This window comes from Ostrea edulis, chromosome 4 (genome assembly GCF_947568905.1).
Source record: "Ostrea edulis chromosome 4, xbOstEdul1.1, whole genome shotgun sequence".
Lineage (NCBI taxonomy): Eukaryota > Metazoa > Mollusca > Bivalvia > Ostreida > Ostreidae > Ostrea > Ostrea edulis.
Genome location: NC_079167.1, coordinates 14789070 through 14806484, shown reverse-complemented (window position 1 = coordinate 14806484; position 17415 = coordinate 14789070). Strand labels below are relative to the sequence as shown.

Below are 17415 nucleotides of genomic sequence, written 5' to 3'. Positions count from 1 at the left end.
CCTTTTCAAAGTCTGCTACATTATCAATAGCCATAGTTTCTACCTCTGCTGCCATGTTGTCATCAAAGACCTGTGTGGCCTCACATTCAATTGCCACAGTTTCTGCTTCTGTGACCTTCTCATCAAAGACCTGTGTGGCCTCACATTCAATTGCCACAGTTTCTGCTTCTGTGACCTTCTCATCAAAGACCTGTGTGGCCTCACATTCAATTGCCACAGTTTCTGCTTCAGTGACTTTTTCGTCAAAGACCTGTGTAGCCTCACATTCAACTGCCACAGTTTCTGCTTCTGTGACTTTTTCGTCAAATACCTGTGTGGCCTCACATTCAACTGCCACTGTTTCTGCTTCTGTGACTTTTTCATCAAAGACCTGTGTGGCCTCACATTGCACAGCTACTGTTTCTGCTTCAGTGACATTATCAAACACCTGAGTGGATTCACACTCCCCTTCATTACCTACAGCAAGCGTTGCACCCCCAGTAATGTCAGAAAATTCCTGTGTGGCATCATTTTCACCCTCTTTTATTTTAATCTCCACAGTTGAAGCACCTTTGGCAACCTTTTCTTCCTTCTTGCCTGCTTTAGTTTTACTTGCACCTTTCACGGCACTAACATCCAATGTCTCATCACTCACAGCCACAGTACTGTCAGTGAAGACCTGAGTTTCAGCTTCAGGGTCTTCTGTTGATGCATTATTTTCCTCCTCTGCTTCTTGTTCATCACTTGATTCCACAATGTCCTCTGGAAGGTCACAAGCTAGAGTGGGATTAGCAAACAAGTGACTCTTATCCTCCTCATCTTCCTCTTCCTCAACCTCCACCACGGGTATGTTCTCATCCTAAAATACCAGAATTCACATGTACATTTGTGAGCACTGTTTGTTTCTGATGTGTTCCAGGGTATACTTTATTTCTCTCCATAATTTACTCAAAATTTTACATATTACAAACTTATCAAGGTAGATCAGACTAGGTTGCACATGACAGGTCGTCTCTAATCATGGTTCATACAAATTGATCTCCATCATGGGATGATCCCTCGTTTAATATACAAAAAAATATATATTGGGGGTTATTTGAATTCAAGGTCAAATAATACAGCTTAATTGACAAAAGCTTCTATTGTATTTTACTGTATGAACATGTCAGCACTAGTAATCAGAGCATTCGTGATATGACCTCATGTATCATGAATTTCCTCATCATGGAATTTTAGGTTAGTATAAATGTAATCTTATTAACTTCTTTGAAATAACAACGAAATTTAATCCAAAACCTAAGTTATCATTGTTCTTCAAATAATCTGTCAGACCATTTAACTTAATTAAGGTGGTATTCAGAGACGTACATGTAATGCTTTATGAAACATGAACATCCGAACACATGGACATTTGGATAAATTTTATAATGGAGGGACACAAAAAATATGCCTTTACTTTTATATTTTGGAGGCATTATAACCTGTAAATTCAATTAATTGTGTATTTCTTTATCTTAACATTCATATATCTTTCTAAAATCATTCATTCCAATATACAGTGTATTTACATTCACTGAATCTTTCCTTTTATATTTCTTTTAAAATTGACATTGCTTTCATCATACACAATGAATATATTGTTTGTTGCAAACTAATTTGATCCTGCTATTTAGTACCACCTTTCAGAGAAATCATTACCAAATACAAGGCGTTGTCAAGGTCAAAGGGTATATCGGCTGTTCCCTTTAAAGTAACGAATGGATCGATATGGTATTTTAGTACTTAAATCTAGTTTATATCTAAAACAAGAGGCCCATGGGCCACATCGCTCACCTGAGTCCATATCAGAAGACTTTCTATATATATTTGCATGTAAAACCGTAGTCCTTATTATGGCCCCAACCTACCCCTGGAGGCCATAGTTTTTGCAAACTTGAATCTACACTATGTCAGAAAGCTTTCATGTAAATGTGAACTTCTTTGGCCCAATGGTTCACGAGAAGAAGATATTTGAAGATTTTCCCTATATATTTGTATGTAAAACTTTGATCCCCCCTTGTGGCCCCATCCTACCCCCAGGGGCCATGCTTTGTTCAAACTTGAATCTGCACTATATCAGAAAGCTTTCATGTAAATATCAGCTTTTCTGGCTCAGTGGTTCTTGAGAAGAAGATTTTTTAAAAAAAAAATCCTACATATTTGTATGTAAAACTTTGATCCCCTATTGTGGCCCCATCCGACCCCCGGGGGCCAGGATTTTAACAATTTAGAATCTGTACTATATCAGGAAGCTTTCATATAAATCTCAGCTTTTCTGGCACAATGGTTCTTGAGAAGAAGATTTTTCCTTTATATTTGTATATAAAACTTTGATCCCCTATTGTGACCCCATCTGACCCCCGGGGGCCAGGATTTTAACAATTTAGAATCTGCACTATATCAGGAAGCTTTCATATAAATCTCAGCTTTTCTGGCTCAGTGGTTCTTGAGAAGAAGATTTATAAAGATTTTCCCTATATATTTGTATGTAAAACTTTGATCCCCTATTGTGGCCCTATCCGACCCCCGGGAGCCATGATTTTAACAATTTAGAATCTGCACTACCTAATAAAGCTTATCTATAAATTTCATCTTTTCTAGCCCAGTGGTTCTTGAGAAGATTTTTTAATGACCCCACCCTATTTTTACCTTTTCTTGATTATCTCCCCTTGGAAGGTGGCCTGGCCCTTTATTTTAACAATTTAGAATTCCCTTTACCTAAGGATGCTTTGTGCCACCTTTGGTTGAAATTGGCCCAGTGGTTTTTGAGAAGAAGTTAAAAATGTTAAAAGTTTACAGATGGACGGACAGACGGACTGACGCCGGAATACGGGTGATCAGAAAAGCTCACTTGAGCTTTTAGCTCAGGTGAGCTAAAAAAGCATACATATAAATATAAACAATAAAATGTCTTTTTTTGCTGTTTATCGGGCGATGAAGGTAGTAATCATTGCAGAAAAATTTGCATAACCCGCTAACGCACGTTTTGCATTTTTTTCTGCAATGCTTGCTACCTTCATCACCCGATAAAACAACAAAGAAAGCCTTTCATTGTTTAATCATCAATCAAAATGCTTGCTGCCTTCATCACCCAATAAAACAACAAAGAAATCATTCTATTGTTAAATCGTCAATGAAAATATTCTACCTGATCTTCCTGATTGTCACTTTCTAGTACGACTCCCTGAGGGCTACCAGTCTGTTTACTGTTCAGATAGAAGAATGGTTAAAATCTATATGATCTATTCTAAATCAAATATACTTGTCTTCTTTCTTTGAATTGAAAATGACTATTTATATTTCCGTTACGTTCTTTAAAATAAAGTGAAATATGATTCCACACCTTTTCTCTTCCAGGAATGGCTGAGTTGCAGCAAACAGTAACCTTTTCTTGGGTGAATCTTCTTCAGTTGTTTCTAAGTGGAGAGAAGTTAAACAATAGTATAATAATACCAATTATCATTTAAATATTATTACTGTATGACAATATTAGAAAAAATTTTACTTTTCCAGCCACGCTCCAATGTGTTAAGGCTGTATGGTCCGAATTACAATATTTTTTTCCATCTCGTAAAAACGCTAATAAATCATCGCATGTATGTAGTTATGAGGCTGTATGACATATCATACATTATTTCACCTGTTTTAACCCAACTTATTTGATTTTAAATCGATGTTTACAAATAACCGCGTCATGCTGCCATTTCAAGTGACATTCACATGACCAGTTCAAACTTTCAGATCATCGGTGGTCTTATCTGTGTATTTTGTTACAACAGTACCGTGCTATAAGTTTAATAGAAATAAAAATATCAAATACCTCATAGTAATTCGTTGTTTTACGCTCTTTCAGTCTTAAAACTAGACAGTTGCATATGAGTTAATACATCATGTGGGGATTCCCCTGACGCGCGTGGGTCTATTTATAGACATCTATTATGGGATGATTTATATATGTACCACACTATATTTACTTTCTAAATAATATTCTCACTGTTTTCTTTTACATGCAGATGTTTTCAAGCATGTAATTAAGGGAAAGTTAATAACTTAATAAAGTAATTAATCTGCTTTAAAGTAATTATGTACAACAATAACACATCGGGTCATACAGCTTTAAATTTCCCCATGACTTACAACTGGATGCAAATTTTTCAGTTCATGCAAAATGAAAGGTCGGTGGGCAGGAACTATGGAAATTAACGTGAAATGCCATTGGGCAGTATTTTTGATATGTGGATTTTATATTTTCATTGTTATTTCAAATAAAAGGAAACACTGTTTAGTTTGTCGGGCATATGAGGCGATTAACCACAACTTGGCCTTGGGGATCATGGCAATGAATAAATTTGAAAAAACATCACATGAAGATGCTTGCATATTTCTTTGACATTCTTTACCATTGTGGTTTTGAGCTAAAAAAAAAAAGTAAAAGTAAGGCGATGTTCTTTCCCAAGGGTTGATAATTAAGAAAGAATAAAAATGTGAAGGAGTGTATATCAGAAATGCCAAACTTGTACGAAATATCACATACTGAAGCCTTGGCGCCACAATTCGGGCTCAAAGTGTAGCATTGGCTATATGAAGGAAAACTCTGAAAAATCCTCTCAAGAACCACAAGGGTGCAGATTGTCAAATTGCTTGGTACTTGAATCATCTTCTCCAAAGGATGCTTTGTGGCAAGTTTGGTTTTTATTGACCAAGTGGTTCTTGGGGAGTTGAAAATGTGAAAAGTTTACAGAAGCTACACGAATGACAGAGAACTTTTGATCAGAAAAGCTAAACAGAGCATTCCACTCAGACGAGCAAAAAGTACCAAGTCAGTTGACTTCACAAGGAAACACTACAAATCTTGTAAACTGTAAAGGGTTTCCATCATTAAATAATAAAACTAGAGACAGGTAGGTATTTTTATGTCTTTCATTTACAGCTCATCTGAGCTGAGGGCTCATGTGAGCTTTTCTGACTTTTGACCTCTGTCTGTAATAAACACTTCATATTTTCATCTTCTCAAGATAAACCATGTCAATTTTAATCAAACTTGCCACAAAGCAAGAACCAAATAAGCAAAACCCTATCAAAGTTTCCTTACGTTCTTACAGGTATATGTGCCGTATTGATTGAATATTATCCGTTTTTTATCAAGCAATATAATCTATGTAATCAACCTATCTTCCTGTTTACTATTAATCTATTATCCTGAAAACTTTGAGCAATGAGCGTGTGAAGGGGAGTTAACATAAAATCATGTTCAACATAAAACCAATTCTAAAACAATTAAATAAAGTAAAGGAATTCCTCTTCCTATGTGATTTTTCCTGTGTCATTAATCCTTCATAAATATGCATTAGGAAACTAGATGCGGTCATAAGACAGTAATACCCACAAGTGTTTATACACTCTCCGTCGTACTTGTGTAACTAGCAAAGAAGCCAAATTAGTTACCATATAACATACTCTATACTATTTATATTCTTGCTGCATGCAATATGAATGTCAAGATGCATTGAGTATTCTGTTGGGCAAGTGCCCTGGGGTCATCCCAAACCCTATTTCATAAATGTTGAAATATATTTAAAACAATTGAGGTCATAAACCAAATTCCTGCTGCACTTATCAAGATGCAAAGGTGAAAATGAAAATTCCAAAACACCTTATTGCAAATCTACAGGACACCACCAATCATCTTCCAAAAGATGATTTGACTATGGTGTAAAATGTATGAGGAGTTCTGAGAACAAGCTTTTTTTTTATACCCCTTTTGCCCCCAGGGTAAAATTGAAAATTCCAAAACCTTATTGCACATCTGTAGGACATCACCAATCATATTCCAAAAGATTAATTGGTTACTGCTCAAAATAAAAGAGGAATATGAGAAAGATGAAAGTGTGACAGATGGACGGACCAAGGTAACAACATAACCGAACTTTCTTTAGAAAGTGCGGGTATAATCACTGTTTTGAACTTGCACTGAATAGACAAGAACTTCATTAATAACAATCAATAATTTGTCGAGATTGTCAGATATCATTTTCTTTATAGTTTATCATACAAAATTTTGGTCTGGTTCCCAACACTGAAATACAATCACAATACATTGTTATATAAAACAAACATACCTTTAAGATTCAAGTTTGTTCAGACCATGAGTCTGCTGGCCAGGACAAGGCCTCAATGACATTCAAATTCACATGGGAATACATAGAGAAATTCTTGAATTTTTTTCCTTTTCAACAACCACAGGAGTATAGTTAACTTCATGTGCAAAGAACCTTAGGAAGCGTAGATTCATTCCCACCCCACCACCACCACTTCTGAAATCTGGGAGAGGTTGCAACTGAGGTTGAAGTTTTATGTAGAATATACAAGACAATGTTTTCAGAATGTTCTTCTCAAGAACCATAGTGGTACGAATGTCTAATTAATAAGCAAGCATGCTCATGTAATGTAAATTCAAAGTTTGACGACACCCTGACCGCTGGGATCTTAACAGGGCCCAAAGAGGGATTTAAGTTTTATAAAGGAATATATACACCAGAAACCTGACAGCTGGGGTCTTAACAGGGCCCAACAAGAGGCCCATGGGCCACATCGCTCACCTGAGTCACCTTGGTCCATATCAAAAGATTTTCCATATCTATTTGTAGTCCCTATCATGGCCCCAAACCTACCCCTGGAGGCCATGGTTTTTGCAAACTTGAATCTACACTATGTCAGAAAGCTTTCATGTAAATGTGAACTTCTTTGGCCCAACGGTTCTTGAGAAGAAGATTTTTAAAGATTTTCCCTATATATTTGTATGTAAAACTTTGATCCCCTATTGTGGCCCCATCCTACCCCAGGGGGCCATGATTTTAACAAACCTGAATCTGCACTATATCAGAAAGCTTTCATATAAATCTCAGCTTTTCTGGCTTAGTGGTTTTGGGAAGAAGATTTTTAAAGATTTTCCCTATATATTTGTATGTAAAACTTTGACCCCCCATTGTGGCCCCATCCGACACCCGGGGGCCATGATCTTAACAATTTATAATCTGCACTATATCAGGAAGCTTTCATATAAATCTCAGCTTTTCTGGTTCAGTGGTTCTTGAGAAGATTTTTAAAGATTTTTCCTATAAATTTGTATGTAAAACTTTGATGCCCCCCTTGAGGCCCCATCCAATCCCCAGAGTCCATGATTTTAACAAACTTGAATCTGCACTACAGTCAAACCTGTATTAAGAGACCGTCCAACAGAGAATGAAAAAAAGGTCACATATGACAGGTGGTCTCTTAATACAGGTTGCCTATTTTCCGCAGTTAATGGATAAAATTTCGCAAATACATGTAATTTATACAATGGAGAAAATTACTACATGTATTTGGAATTTATCATTAAGAATATCAAGTACGGTTTTATTAGTTGTAAAATAAAATTAATAAAACACTGTAGTTAAAAAACTAGAATACAATGTGTTGTATTATAATTTTTTATTCATCAAAAATTACATTTAATCTATTTAAGAATGATAAACTTTTCATGCATTTCATATTACACATTTACATGGGATTTAAAAATTATTTATGACTGCATATAAATTTTCTAAAACATATAAACACTTTGTTGTATAGCCTACTTGTACAGTGTAACTAAAAAATGCAATGCTTGTTGTAAGAAAGCAAATGGTGAAGTGTTGCGTCTCCTTTTGTACAATAGATGCTGGAAAAATGTTATTCAATTTGAGAAACATTAAATAAATCACAATATCCATTGTACATGCACAGCAAATCTTTTAAGCTTTGAACTAATGCAGGCAATTTTCTTGAACTCGGACGTGTCAAATACTCGGGACATGTCGAAGTGAGCCGCTAGTTCAGGTCATTATTCTGGAAACCTCTAGTATCTCATGCAGGAAAACTGCGAATACTCCGTTTAAAATTTTAGTCCTAAGCACAATATTTACCTGATTTATATCGCAAACGGGCAAATTTTTTACTCTGTTGAACATAATGGTATAACAAGTGGTAGATTTTCATTTCCGATCTAGCCTACCCGGCACTTCTTAAAGTTTGTCGAAATTCACACCTTCAAATACACTGGCCTTGATTCCCTGATCCTTGATTTTGTTAAATAAACAACTCGGGTTTTATTAATTAACTACACACAACCCTGCATGTTGACAGCTTTGGTATAATAATTTATCCAGAGGGCCGACTAAACAAGATCATCGACAAACTGCGTATTAAAACGAAAGTGTTAGGGGCGATAATTCCCAGAATAGTCGGCTCAACCGAAATCGAAAGTAGTAATCACGTTGTAATCGAAAAATGTAAGTCGTTAAATAGAGGTAAAATTTCGTGAAAATACACGAAAAGGTTGTAAAAATCATGGTCGTTGGTCACGTCAGACAGGTGGTCGTTTAATACATGTACAATATATAGAGTAACGTCTTGGGGGGAACTTTTTATGGTCACATACGACAGTGAGTCGCTTAATACAGTGGGTCGCTATGGCAGTTTTGACTGTATATCAAAAAAAAAAAAAAAAAAAAAAAAAAAAAACAACAACAAAAACTTTGACCCCCTATTGTGGCCCCATCCGATCCCCGGGGGCCATGATCTTAACAATTTAGAATCTGTACTATATCAGGAAGCTTTCATATAAATCTCAGCTTTTCTGGCTCAGTGGTTCTTGGGAAGATAATTTTTAAAGATTGTTCCTATATATTTGTATGTAAAACTTTGACCCCCTATTGTGGCCCCATCCGACCCCCGGGGGCCATGATTTTAACAATTTAGAATATGTACTATATCAGGAAGCTTTCATATAAATCTCAGCTTTTCTGGCTCAGTGGTTCTTGAGAAGAAGATTTTTAAAGATTTTTCCTATATATTTGTATGTAAAACTTTGATCCCCTATTGTGGCCCCATCCGACCCCCGGGGGCCATGATATTAACAATTTAAAATCTGCATTATATAAGGAAGCTTTCATATAAATCTCAGCTTTTCTGGTTCAGTGGTTCTTGAGAAGAAGATTTTTAAAGATTTTCCCTATATATTTGTATGTAAAACTTTGATTCCCTATTGTGGCCCCATCCGACCCCCGGGGGCCATGATTTTAACAAATTAGAATCTGCATTATATAAGGAGGCTTTCATATAAATCTCAGCTTTTCTGGCTCAGTGGTTCTTGAGAAGAAGATTTTTAAAGATTTTCCCTATATATTTGTATGTAAAACTTTGATCCCCTATTGTGGCCCCATCTGACCCCCGGGGGCCATGATTTTAACAATTTATAATCTGCATTATATAAGGAAGCTTTCAATAAATCTCAGCTTTTCTGGCTCAGTGGTTCTTGAGAAGAAGATTTTTAAAGATTTTCCCTATATTTGTGTGTAAAACTTTGATCCCCCTTGGGGCCCCATCTTATCCCCGGGGGGCCATGATTTGAACAATCTTGAATCTTCACTATGTCATAAAGTTTTCTTGTAAATATCAGCTTTTCTGACTCAGTGGTTATTGAGAAAAAGATTTTAACTATATATTTGTATGTAAAACTTTGATCCCCCCTTGTGGCCCCATCCTACCACCGGGGGCCATGATTTGAACAAACTTGAATCTGCAATATGTCAGGAAGCTTTCAGGTAAATTTCAGCTCTTCTGGCCCAGTGGTTCTTGAGAAGAAGATTTTTAAATGACCCCACCCTATTTTTGCATTTTTGTGATTATCTCCCCTTTGAAAGGAACATGGCCCTTCATTTGAACAAACTTGAAAGCCCTTCACCCAAGGATGCTTTTGGCCAAGTTAGGTTGAAATTGGCCCAGTGGTTCTGGAGAAGAAGTCGAAAATGTGAAAAGTTTACAGACAGACGGACGCCGGACAAAATGTGATCAGAATAGCTCACTTGAACCTTCGGTTCAGGTGAGCTAAAAAGGGATTTTAAGTTTTATAAAGGAATATATACATCAGAAACCACAAAAGAACATATGTTAAAATGATGTGAAAGCATCCTCATGTAGTGTTGATGCAAACTTGTTCACACCTTAACCCCAGAGCAGGATGGGACTTAGTGTTTCATATGGTAAAAACAACTGTACAGGTGAGCCGTACAACCCACTGTACAGGTGAGTACAACCCAATGCACAGGTGAGCCATACAACCCACTATACAGGTGAACCATACAACCCACTGTGCAGGTGAGCTGTACATCCCACTGGCCTTTGAAAATATTTGGAGAGTTTCCTAATATAACAAGAGATGTTTGTAAAACACATACCCCCCCCCCCCCCCCCCCCCCCCCCCCCGGGTGCAAAATTGAAAAGGGTTATACACACACATCATTTAAGTGATAGTAGTATCATCAATTAAAAATATTGAGCAGACAATATCTTCCTATGTCAAGAGTGAATTGACCATGTGACCTAAAATCAATAGGGGTCATCTACTCCTTATGCTGTACCAGTGTACCATGTTTGGTGTCAATCAAGCAAATAATTTTTAAAATATAGGAGACAATATATTACTATGTCCAGTTCAACTATTGACTTTTGACCTCAAAATCAATATGGGTCATCTTCTCCTGAAGATGTACCAGCATGCTAAGTTTGATGTCTGTCAAGCAAAAGGGTTATCAAGATATTGAGTGGACAGTATATTACTATGTCCAGTTTGACCCTTGGCCTTTGACCATGTGACCTCAAAATCAATTGGAATCATCTTTTCCTGAATATACACCAGTGTACTAAGTTTGATGTCTGTCAAGCAAAGGGTTCTCAAGATATTGAGCGGACAATATATTCCAATGTCCAGGTTGACCCTTGACCTTTGACCAAGGGTTCTCAAGATATTGAACGGACGGTATATTCCTATGTCCTGTGTGACCCTTGACCTTTGACCGTGTGATCTCAAAATCAATAGGGGTCATCTACTCCGTAGGATGTACCAGTGTGCCAAGTTTGATGTCTTTCAAGCAAAGGGTTCTCAAGATATTGAGCGGACATTATATCCTATGTCCAGAGTAGATTGACCCTTGACCTAAAAAACAATAGGGGTCCTCTTCTACTCTTAACCAACCCACATATGAAATATTATCATCGAGTGAATGGTTCTCAAGATATTGAGCGGACAACATGTGGTCTACCGACCGACCGACAGGTGCAAAGCAATATGCCCCTCTTCTTTGAAGGGGGGCATAACAAATATCATAAACTTTAATCTATGTTTTTTTGAACAGCTGTCCTAACACAAAATTTATCCGGATTCATAATAAGGATATAATGATTTAATGTTATAATGAAGCAAATGTTTAAAACATCTGTGACTTCATAATTAGAATACTGACCTCCCTCACTGTCTACCAAAAACGCCTGGGTGGGAGCCTGAAACAATCTGCTGTTTCCAGATTTATTCGTCTGTCCATCTACACAAAACAAGTGCACCATATATACATGTAGCACAAATAATGATACCAGATAGTATTTAATTTGCTGTGTAATATGACACATTCCATGTGTTCTTTTAACTCTCACCTTTCTTTCGTGATGGAGAACTCTTTTCATCATCTGTCTCAGATCCCGATTCTGGTAACACTGCTACAGTGCTTAATACACCTGGAAAAAATCCAGATCTGAACTTCAGTATATCATTATAACATGAGCCCGACTTAAAATCTTGCTCATACTAAAATTAAAATCTTCCTTTCATTAAGATCTCAAAATAGCAAATGACCACAACTGAATTGTTCATTGCACAATGATGTGTGCACATCAACTTCACAAAATGTAGCCTTGCAGCTTCAGAAAAGTTTTTAGCTATCATAGGAACTTTCCACGTTGGGACCAATACTGCTTTCCTCAAATCATAATCCAGAATTTTCAAACTACATATTCACATTCCATGCATGCAATCCCCAAAATTTTGAATTTTCCCCCTGCTATAAATTGTTCTTTTCCTCTAATTCTTTTATAATCAGTGCTCTGTTCTTTGAACACACCTTGCATCTTCCTAGGAGCTGGAGTCTCTTTGACAGTTATATCTGGGCTCTTTCTCTCTGCAAATATTTGTATAATACATGTGCTAGTATTTTGTCAGTAATAAACTATGTTGTTCCAATGTACGATATTTTTTAAATGGATTTTTTAAAATTAAAGAATAACTGTCCAAGTTGTTAATTCTATGATATAAAAACAGTGGAAGCGAAAGGTAATTTCTGTACATACAGTATATTTCTGTATATCTACATCCATAATACAAACAACTTAGTCATTAGCTGCCAAAGTCATATTTGTAAAATTTTACAGTTTACATTAAATGTGACTGAAGAGCACTTTTTTTCACTCTCAGATATATTTTTCTTTATTTTTAAAACATTCCAGCATTTTAATCACAGGTCAGAATAAAAATGTCTCTACATTCTAGTTTATGATCCTTTAATTTATACACTACTAAAAACACAATTAAAATCCACAGTTTATTCCCATTCATAAATGTATCCACAGACAATTTAATAAAGTACACCACCTACTGTACAATAAAATAAACAAATATTATAACTACATATTTGGCCTTCCCGGTGGCTACTCGCATCACAACGATAAAATAATCTGGAAACCCCAAAGCTGATTTCACGGGTTGACACCCTCAGAAAATCCCTAATGAACCCGGGTTGACATCGTTGAGCCGACCTACATGTATCTAGTACCCGGTTTGACCTCTTCGGGAAACCCATCAGAACCCGGGTTGACACTATCAGGTAAATACTAACTATTGGTTAGCTTTATCTGAATTGAGGAAAAAGGTGAGCTACCATTGGTTATCACTGGTCAAGTGATCTACACCCTTAGTCAGTTATGCAATCCATTACCTCATTTGGCCATAGAATGCTGGAACCAGATTATAACATGATACCACTCTTAGTTGTAACCACTGTTAGTTAGTTCTACTGCCTTCCTGTCTAATTCTTATCATTATAGAAACACTATCATGTATCTAATACTGCTTAGTTCTATGTAGATGGAAGCTTAATGCTTCCGTTTTATAACTTGATAGAATTAGACATCAATGATACATTAATAGACCTAATGCTAAATGTATGATGATAGCAAATAAAATGTGCACGAACAAGGATTTTTCTATGTAAAAATTACATGACATTCATTCCTTTCATAGTAACTAACAAAGGACCTCACCCCATTCAATCATATTCACTTATACATGGCAGTATTTACTCAAAACTTTTAAACACCCACCAGATTCATCATCTGTGTCCATGTCAAAATTGATTCTGCTTCTCTTGCTTTCATCCTGTTTTGGCATAAATGCCTAAAATTCAAAATACATGTTATGCAAGCTTACGTGACCATAACCATCATTCATTCTGTACCTTTAAATATGTGCAATACTCTGAAGAGAAATTGACTTTTCAATTTCTAAAAATCTTTACAAGCAAAATTAAAGAAGAAAAAGAGCTTAACCCTGCTTTACCCAAACTTTGAAATCCTAAATCGTGGAAGGTAGAGGATGGAGTAGTGATTTTTACCAGTGTGGGTTGTAACAGATCCTGTTCACTGTGTGGGATATTGCAGATCCTGTTTTTACCAGAGTGGGTTATAGCAGATGCTATTTTTACCTGAGTGGGCTGTAAGAGATCCACACTATCATCACTGTTATACTTGTCCTCCTCAGAGTCGTATACCAAAGTAGTTACATGTGAGGTTCCACGATTTTCCACAGGGTCTGTTGGAGCTGTTTGGAATCCGGATTCAGAGCCTGTCTCTGAATCATCCAGATTGTCCTAAAAAATTTGCTTAGAATTGAAATATGACAAGTCACAAAAGAAATATCTGGCAAGACAAATACAGAGAAGAACTTCGAATGTCATAGCACAAATATGCCTGTAAACATCGGTTGAACTTAATCTTGAACATTGATATCTCGAATACCATTGGTATGTCAAAGTGATTTAGAAATCCCAACTACATTTTCTTTTAAGTATTTCAACTTCAAAATCTTAAACCCTCAGAAATCTTTAAGTTTCTTCTCGACCTAATCGAGTTTGAGATAACAAGGTTTGATTGTATTATATGACAAGGGCTCTATTTGTCCACCAAAATTGACATTCCTTCTTTTATTTCCAAAATTAAGTGTCTTTTGTGCAAGAATCCCAATGCACCTCAACTGTATTTCTCAATTTCATCAAAATGACATGGAACTGGAGTTATGACAATAGAATCATGACATTTGGTTGCTATTTTGATATAAAATGGCTATTTTTAATGCGGTTTTTCCTACTAGAAAACAGAAAGCAGGCCTGGATAAACTTTATTGATTGATGTTTTCCGCCACACTCAACAATTTTTCAGTATATGGTGGTGCCCAGTTTTTATTGGTGGAAGAGAACCCAGATACAATGTACCTGAGAAGAGACCACCGACCTTCCGCAAGTAAACTGGGAAACTTTCTCCTTTACCGTCGCGAGCGGGATTCGAACCCACGCCGAGCAGAGGTGAGAGTCCGTGTGATTTTGAGCACGATGCTCTAACCACTACGCCACGGAGGCCCCCTGGATAAACTTTATATTCACATCATAGCTTGATCTTTCCAATAGACATACACATATCTGATAGAAAAATTTTGTTGGTTCAAAGCTGCACTCTATGTTTTCTAAAAGAAAACAATTCACAAAAATAAACATTTCAACTGAATTTGATTAAAATTGCAAAAATTACATCACTTTGAATCTATGCACTCCAAATGACTGTAAATTATGTAAGATTGTATTAGAGATGATCTTTTTTATGAAATAAAAGAAGATGAAATATTCTTTTAAAGTTTTCAAATTTTGAGTTTTGCAGGAGCCCAGAACAGCTGTTATCAGACATACCTTATAAGCAAAATTTTTAGTGAGTATTTAATTGTGGCTTTATTAGCGACAGTATTTTGATAGCTAAAATTGAAATTTGCTAATATTTATTCCATATTGGAGGTAATGGCTATCTTTCTTGGTATTATAAAGTTGCTAAAATTAGCTCTCACTATATACATATACCAATAATTTATGGAAAAATCGCTAACTTTGTACTCGCTAAAAATACCACTCACACAGTAGTACTTTTACGGTACATGTGACCTTTGAGATTTGTTACTGGTATCATATCTACTACAATTAACTCACAGGCTCTCCAACTATGTACACACACTGTACATCTCCAAAAAGCAGGGTATCCTTGTCTTTCAGTTCATATCGCACTTGTGGAGTCAAGAAGAGCTGCAAGTACATGTAGATCATCAATGAGTTTTAAAACTGAAACAAATCCTAGATTCCTCAAATCTTGACATCAAACCCTGCTACAGGTACATGTAATTCCAGTCTACATTGTGATATACATGTACATATTTCAATATCATACTGGAATGCATTACATAAAACTTTGTACAATTCTCTAATATACAATTTTCTTCTTTACTAAAAAAGTTAATATCTACACTACTACAGAGTCTCTTTGTTGGGGCCAAAGTCACTTAAATTTTCACACATTAATAAAGTGTATGTACATTGTACAGTAGTGAATTATTTAAAATTAGAGTCTACAAACATCTACATATCAGAAAACTTAAGATTTTCTGATTTCAAAACCATGTCACGTGAAATATTCAAATGCTTGAGATATTTTTTCTGACCTTGCCCTTTTTGGTTTTGTTTCGGCTTCCTTTGTCATAAATCAAATGATTTTCTCCTCTTATTTCAATGCATGCATGCTGCCTTGACAAAGCCTGTAAAAAAAAACATATACATTAACAAATCTTTTATTTCCAATCTTCCAAAAAAGAAAAAGTAAAAAATAATTCCTGAATTACTTCTAAACATATATCCTTTCGACAGCTGAAGATTTTGAAGAATGTTCCGCTGAAAGGGGGAAGGGGGGTAAGAAAAAAAAATCCTTCAAAAATATATGAACTACTGTATCAATGCACACTCTGCATCAAGGAAAGTATGTTTAATATCCTGCAGAATGAGCCTCAAGATCAGTCCTCTAATGTCCAAAGGCAACGTCACAGGGTTCACTGACAAGTACGTAGCAAGCGCAAAAGACCTTTTTGGGGGGGTTGGGGTTGGGGTTGGGGGGTTAGGATGTAAATTTTTTTCCCACCTTTTAACCTTCCCTTTCTTTCGTCACCTTCTATTGAGATTCCTTTTTCTTTTGACACCTGGATTGTGTGTGTGCCTATTAAGCAAAACCTTTTCCAGTCCAATTTTAAATGGTATGTAAATCAGGAAAAATGCTTTCATGAAACTCTTCTACTTGTAGCATATTCAAGGATTTATATATAAAATTGGCCAGAATAAAAGCAGACATTTGTAATTTTATCTACTGATAGGATGCAACTTCCCCTTCTAAACCATTTCAAATATGATATCCTCCCCTGGGGCCCAGTGCAGGGGGTCACAATCTCTGTTTTTGGCCATAACGCATTTTTAGACAATGGATACTGATTTGATAAGCAAGTCTGGGGTCAAAAATGTGTTAATTAGAGTGTATTTAGCTGAATGTACGAAAATCAGGACAACTGCCAAAAATTTATGAAAATTTAAACATCCTATTGAAAGCTGGAGATTTTGAAGAATGTCCCGCTGAAGGTGTGGGTGGGGTGGGTAGATGTGTGTGTGTGTGACAAGTCCTTATAAAAATATGATCCACTGTATCAATACACACTCTGCATCAAGGAAAAGTAGGTTGAATATCCTACAGAATGAGCACCAAGATCGGTCCTCTGTGTCCAAAGGCCACGGCACAGGGGTCACTCCGACAAGAAGTATCCGCGAAAGACTTCCTTATTTTTGGTTGCTTTTAGGATGTAATTTTTCCCCAGCTATGGCTGTAGAAAGGATATATGACAAAACTTCTATATCAAATAAGAAAAACTCTCCGATCAAGAGGTCACTCTCCGGTCAAGAGGTCATGACTGCAAAATTCAAATGTGATTTTATAATCAAGCCCTTCAGGCTTCATGTTAGATTTGATCACATGCCAACTGTATCTTTATTATATCATATTATAAAAAAGATACCCCATTCTTATTTTTACATCTGTGATGATCTAGATTATAGAACAATGCCTTGTCTTACAGTGTTGCAAATCATAAAAGGAGAATTTGTGTGCATACATAATCAAACAACTTGCTTGGCAATGAAAATTACATGCAAAGTGAGTAGCCATTCTGTGATATTGTTGCAACTTTTTGAAATTGCCTATCATGCTATTAAAAATTCAGAAAGCTCCTGAAAAATGAAAATATGTAATGTCAAAGATCATAGCATTGAGAGTTTTGAGGTTGTGTTCATACAACATGTATAACACCTGGTATAAAGCAGTGATTTTTTTTATTTTTCAAACTACCACCCCTCCTTTTGAATT

At 36.1% G+C, this 17415-nt stretch overlaps 1 protein-coding gene across 1 annotated transcript in view; it reads right to left on the bottom strand.

Annotated features, from left to right (window-relative positions):
• LOC125670732 (mediator of DNA damage checkpoint protein 1-like) overlaps positions 1 to 17415 on the bottom strand; it is a 45425-nt gene that overhangs the window by 21872 nt on the left and 6138 nt on the right. The window contains exons 5-14 of the mRNA XM_048906085.2: positions 15680 to 15772; positions 15174 to 15266; positions 13629 to 13793; positions 13249 to 13321; positions 11994 to 12050; positions 11530 to 11610; positions 11343 to 11420; positions 3362 to 3434; positions 3167 to 3224; positions 1 to 838 (exon numbers count right to left, since the gene is read on the bottom strand). The exon at positions 1 to 838 is cut by the window's left edge and continues 696 nt beyond it. Coding sequence (XP_048762042.2) covers positions 1 to 838; positions 3167 to 3224; positions 3362 to 3434; positions 11343 to 11420; positions 11530 to 11610; positions 11994 to 12050; positions 13249 to 13321; positions 13629 to 13793; positions 15174 to 15266; positions 15680 to 15772 — 1609 coding nt within the window. The remainder of the gene's footprint in view (positions 839 to 3166; positions 3225 to 3361; positions 3435 to 11342; positions 11421 to 11529; positions 11611 to 11993; positions 12051 to 13248; positions 13322 to 13628; positions 13794 to 15173; positions 15267 to 15679; positions 15773 to 17415) is intronic.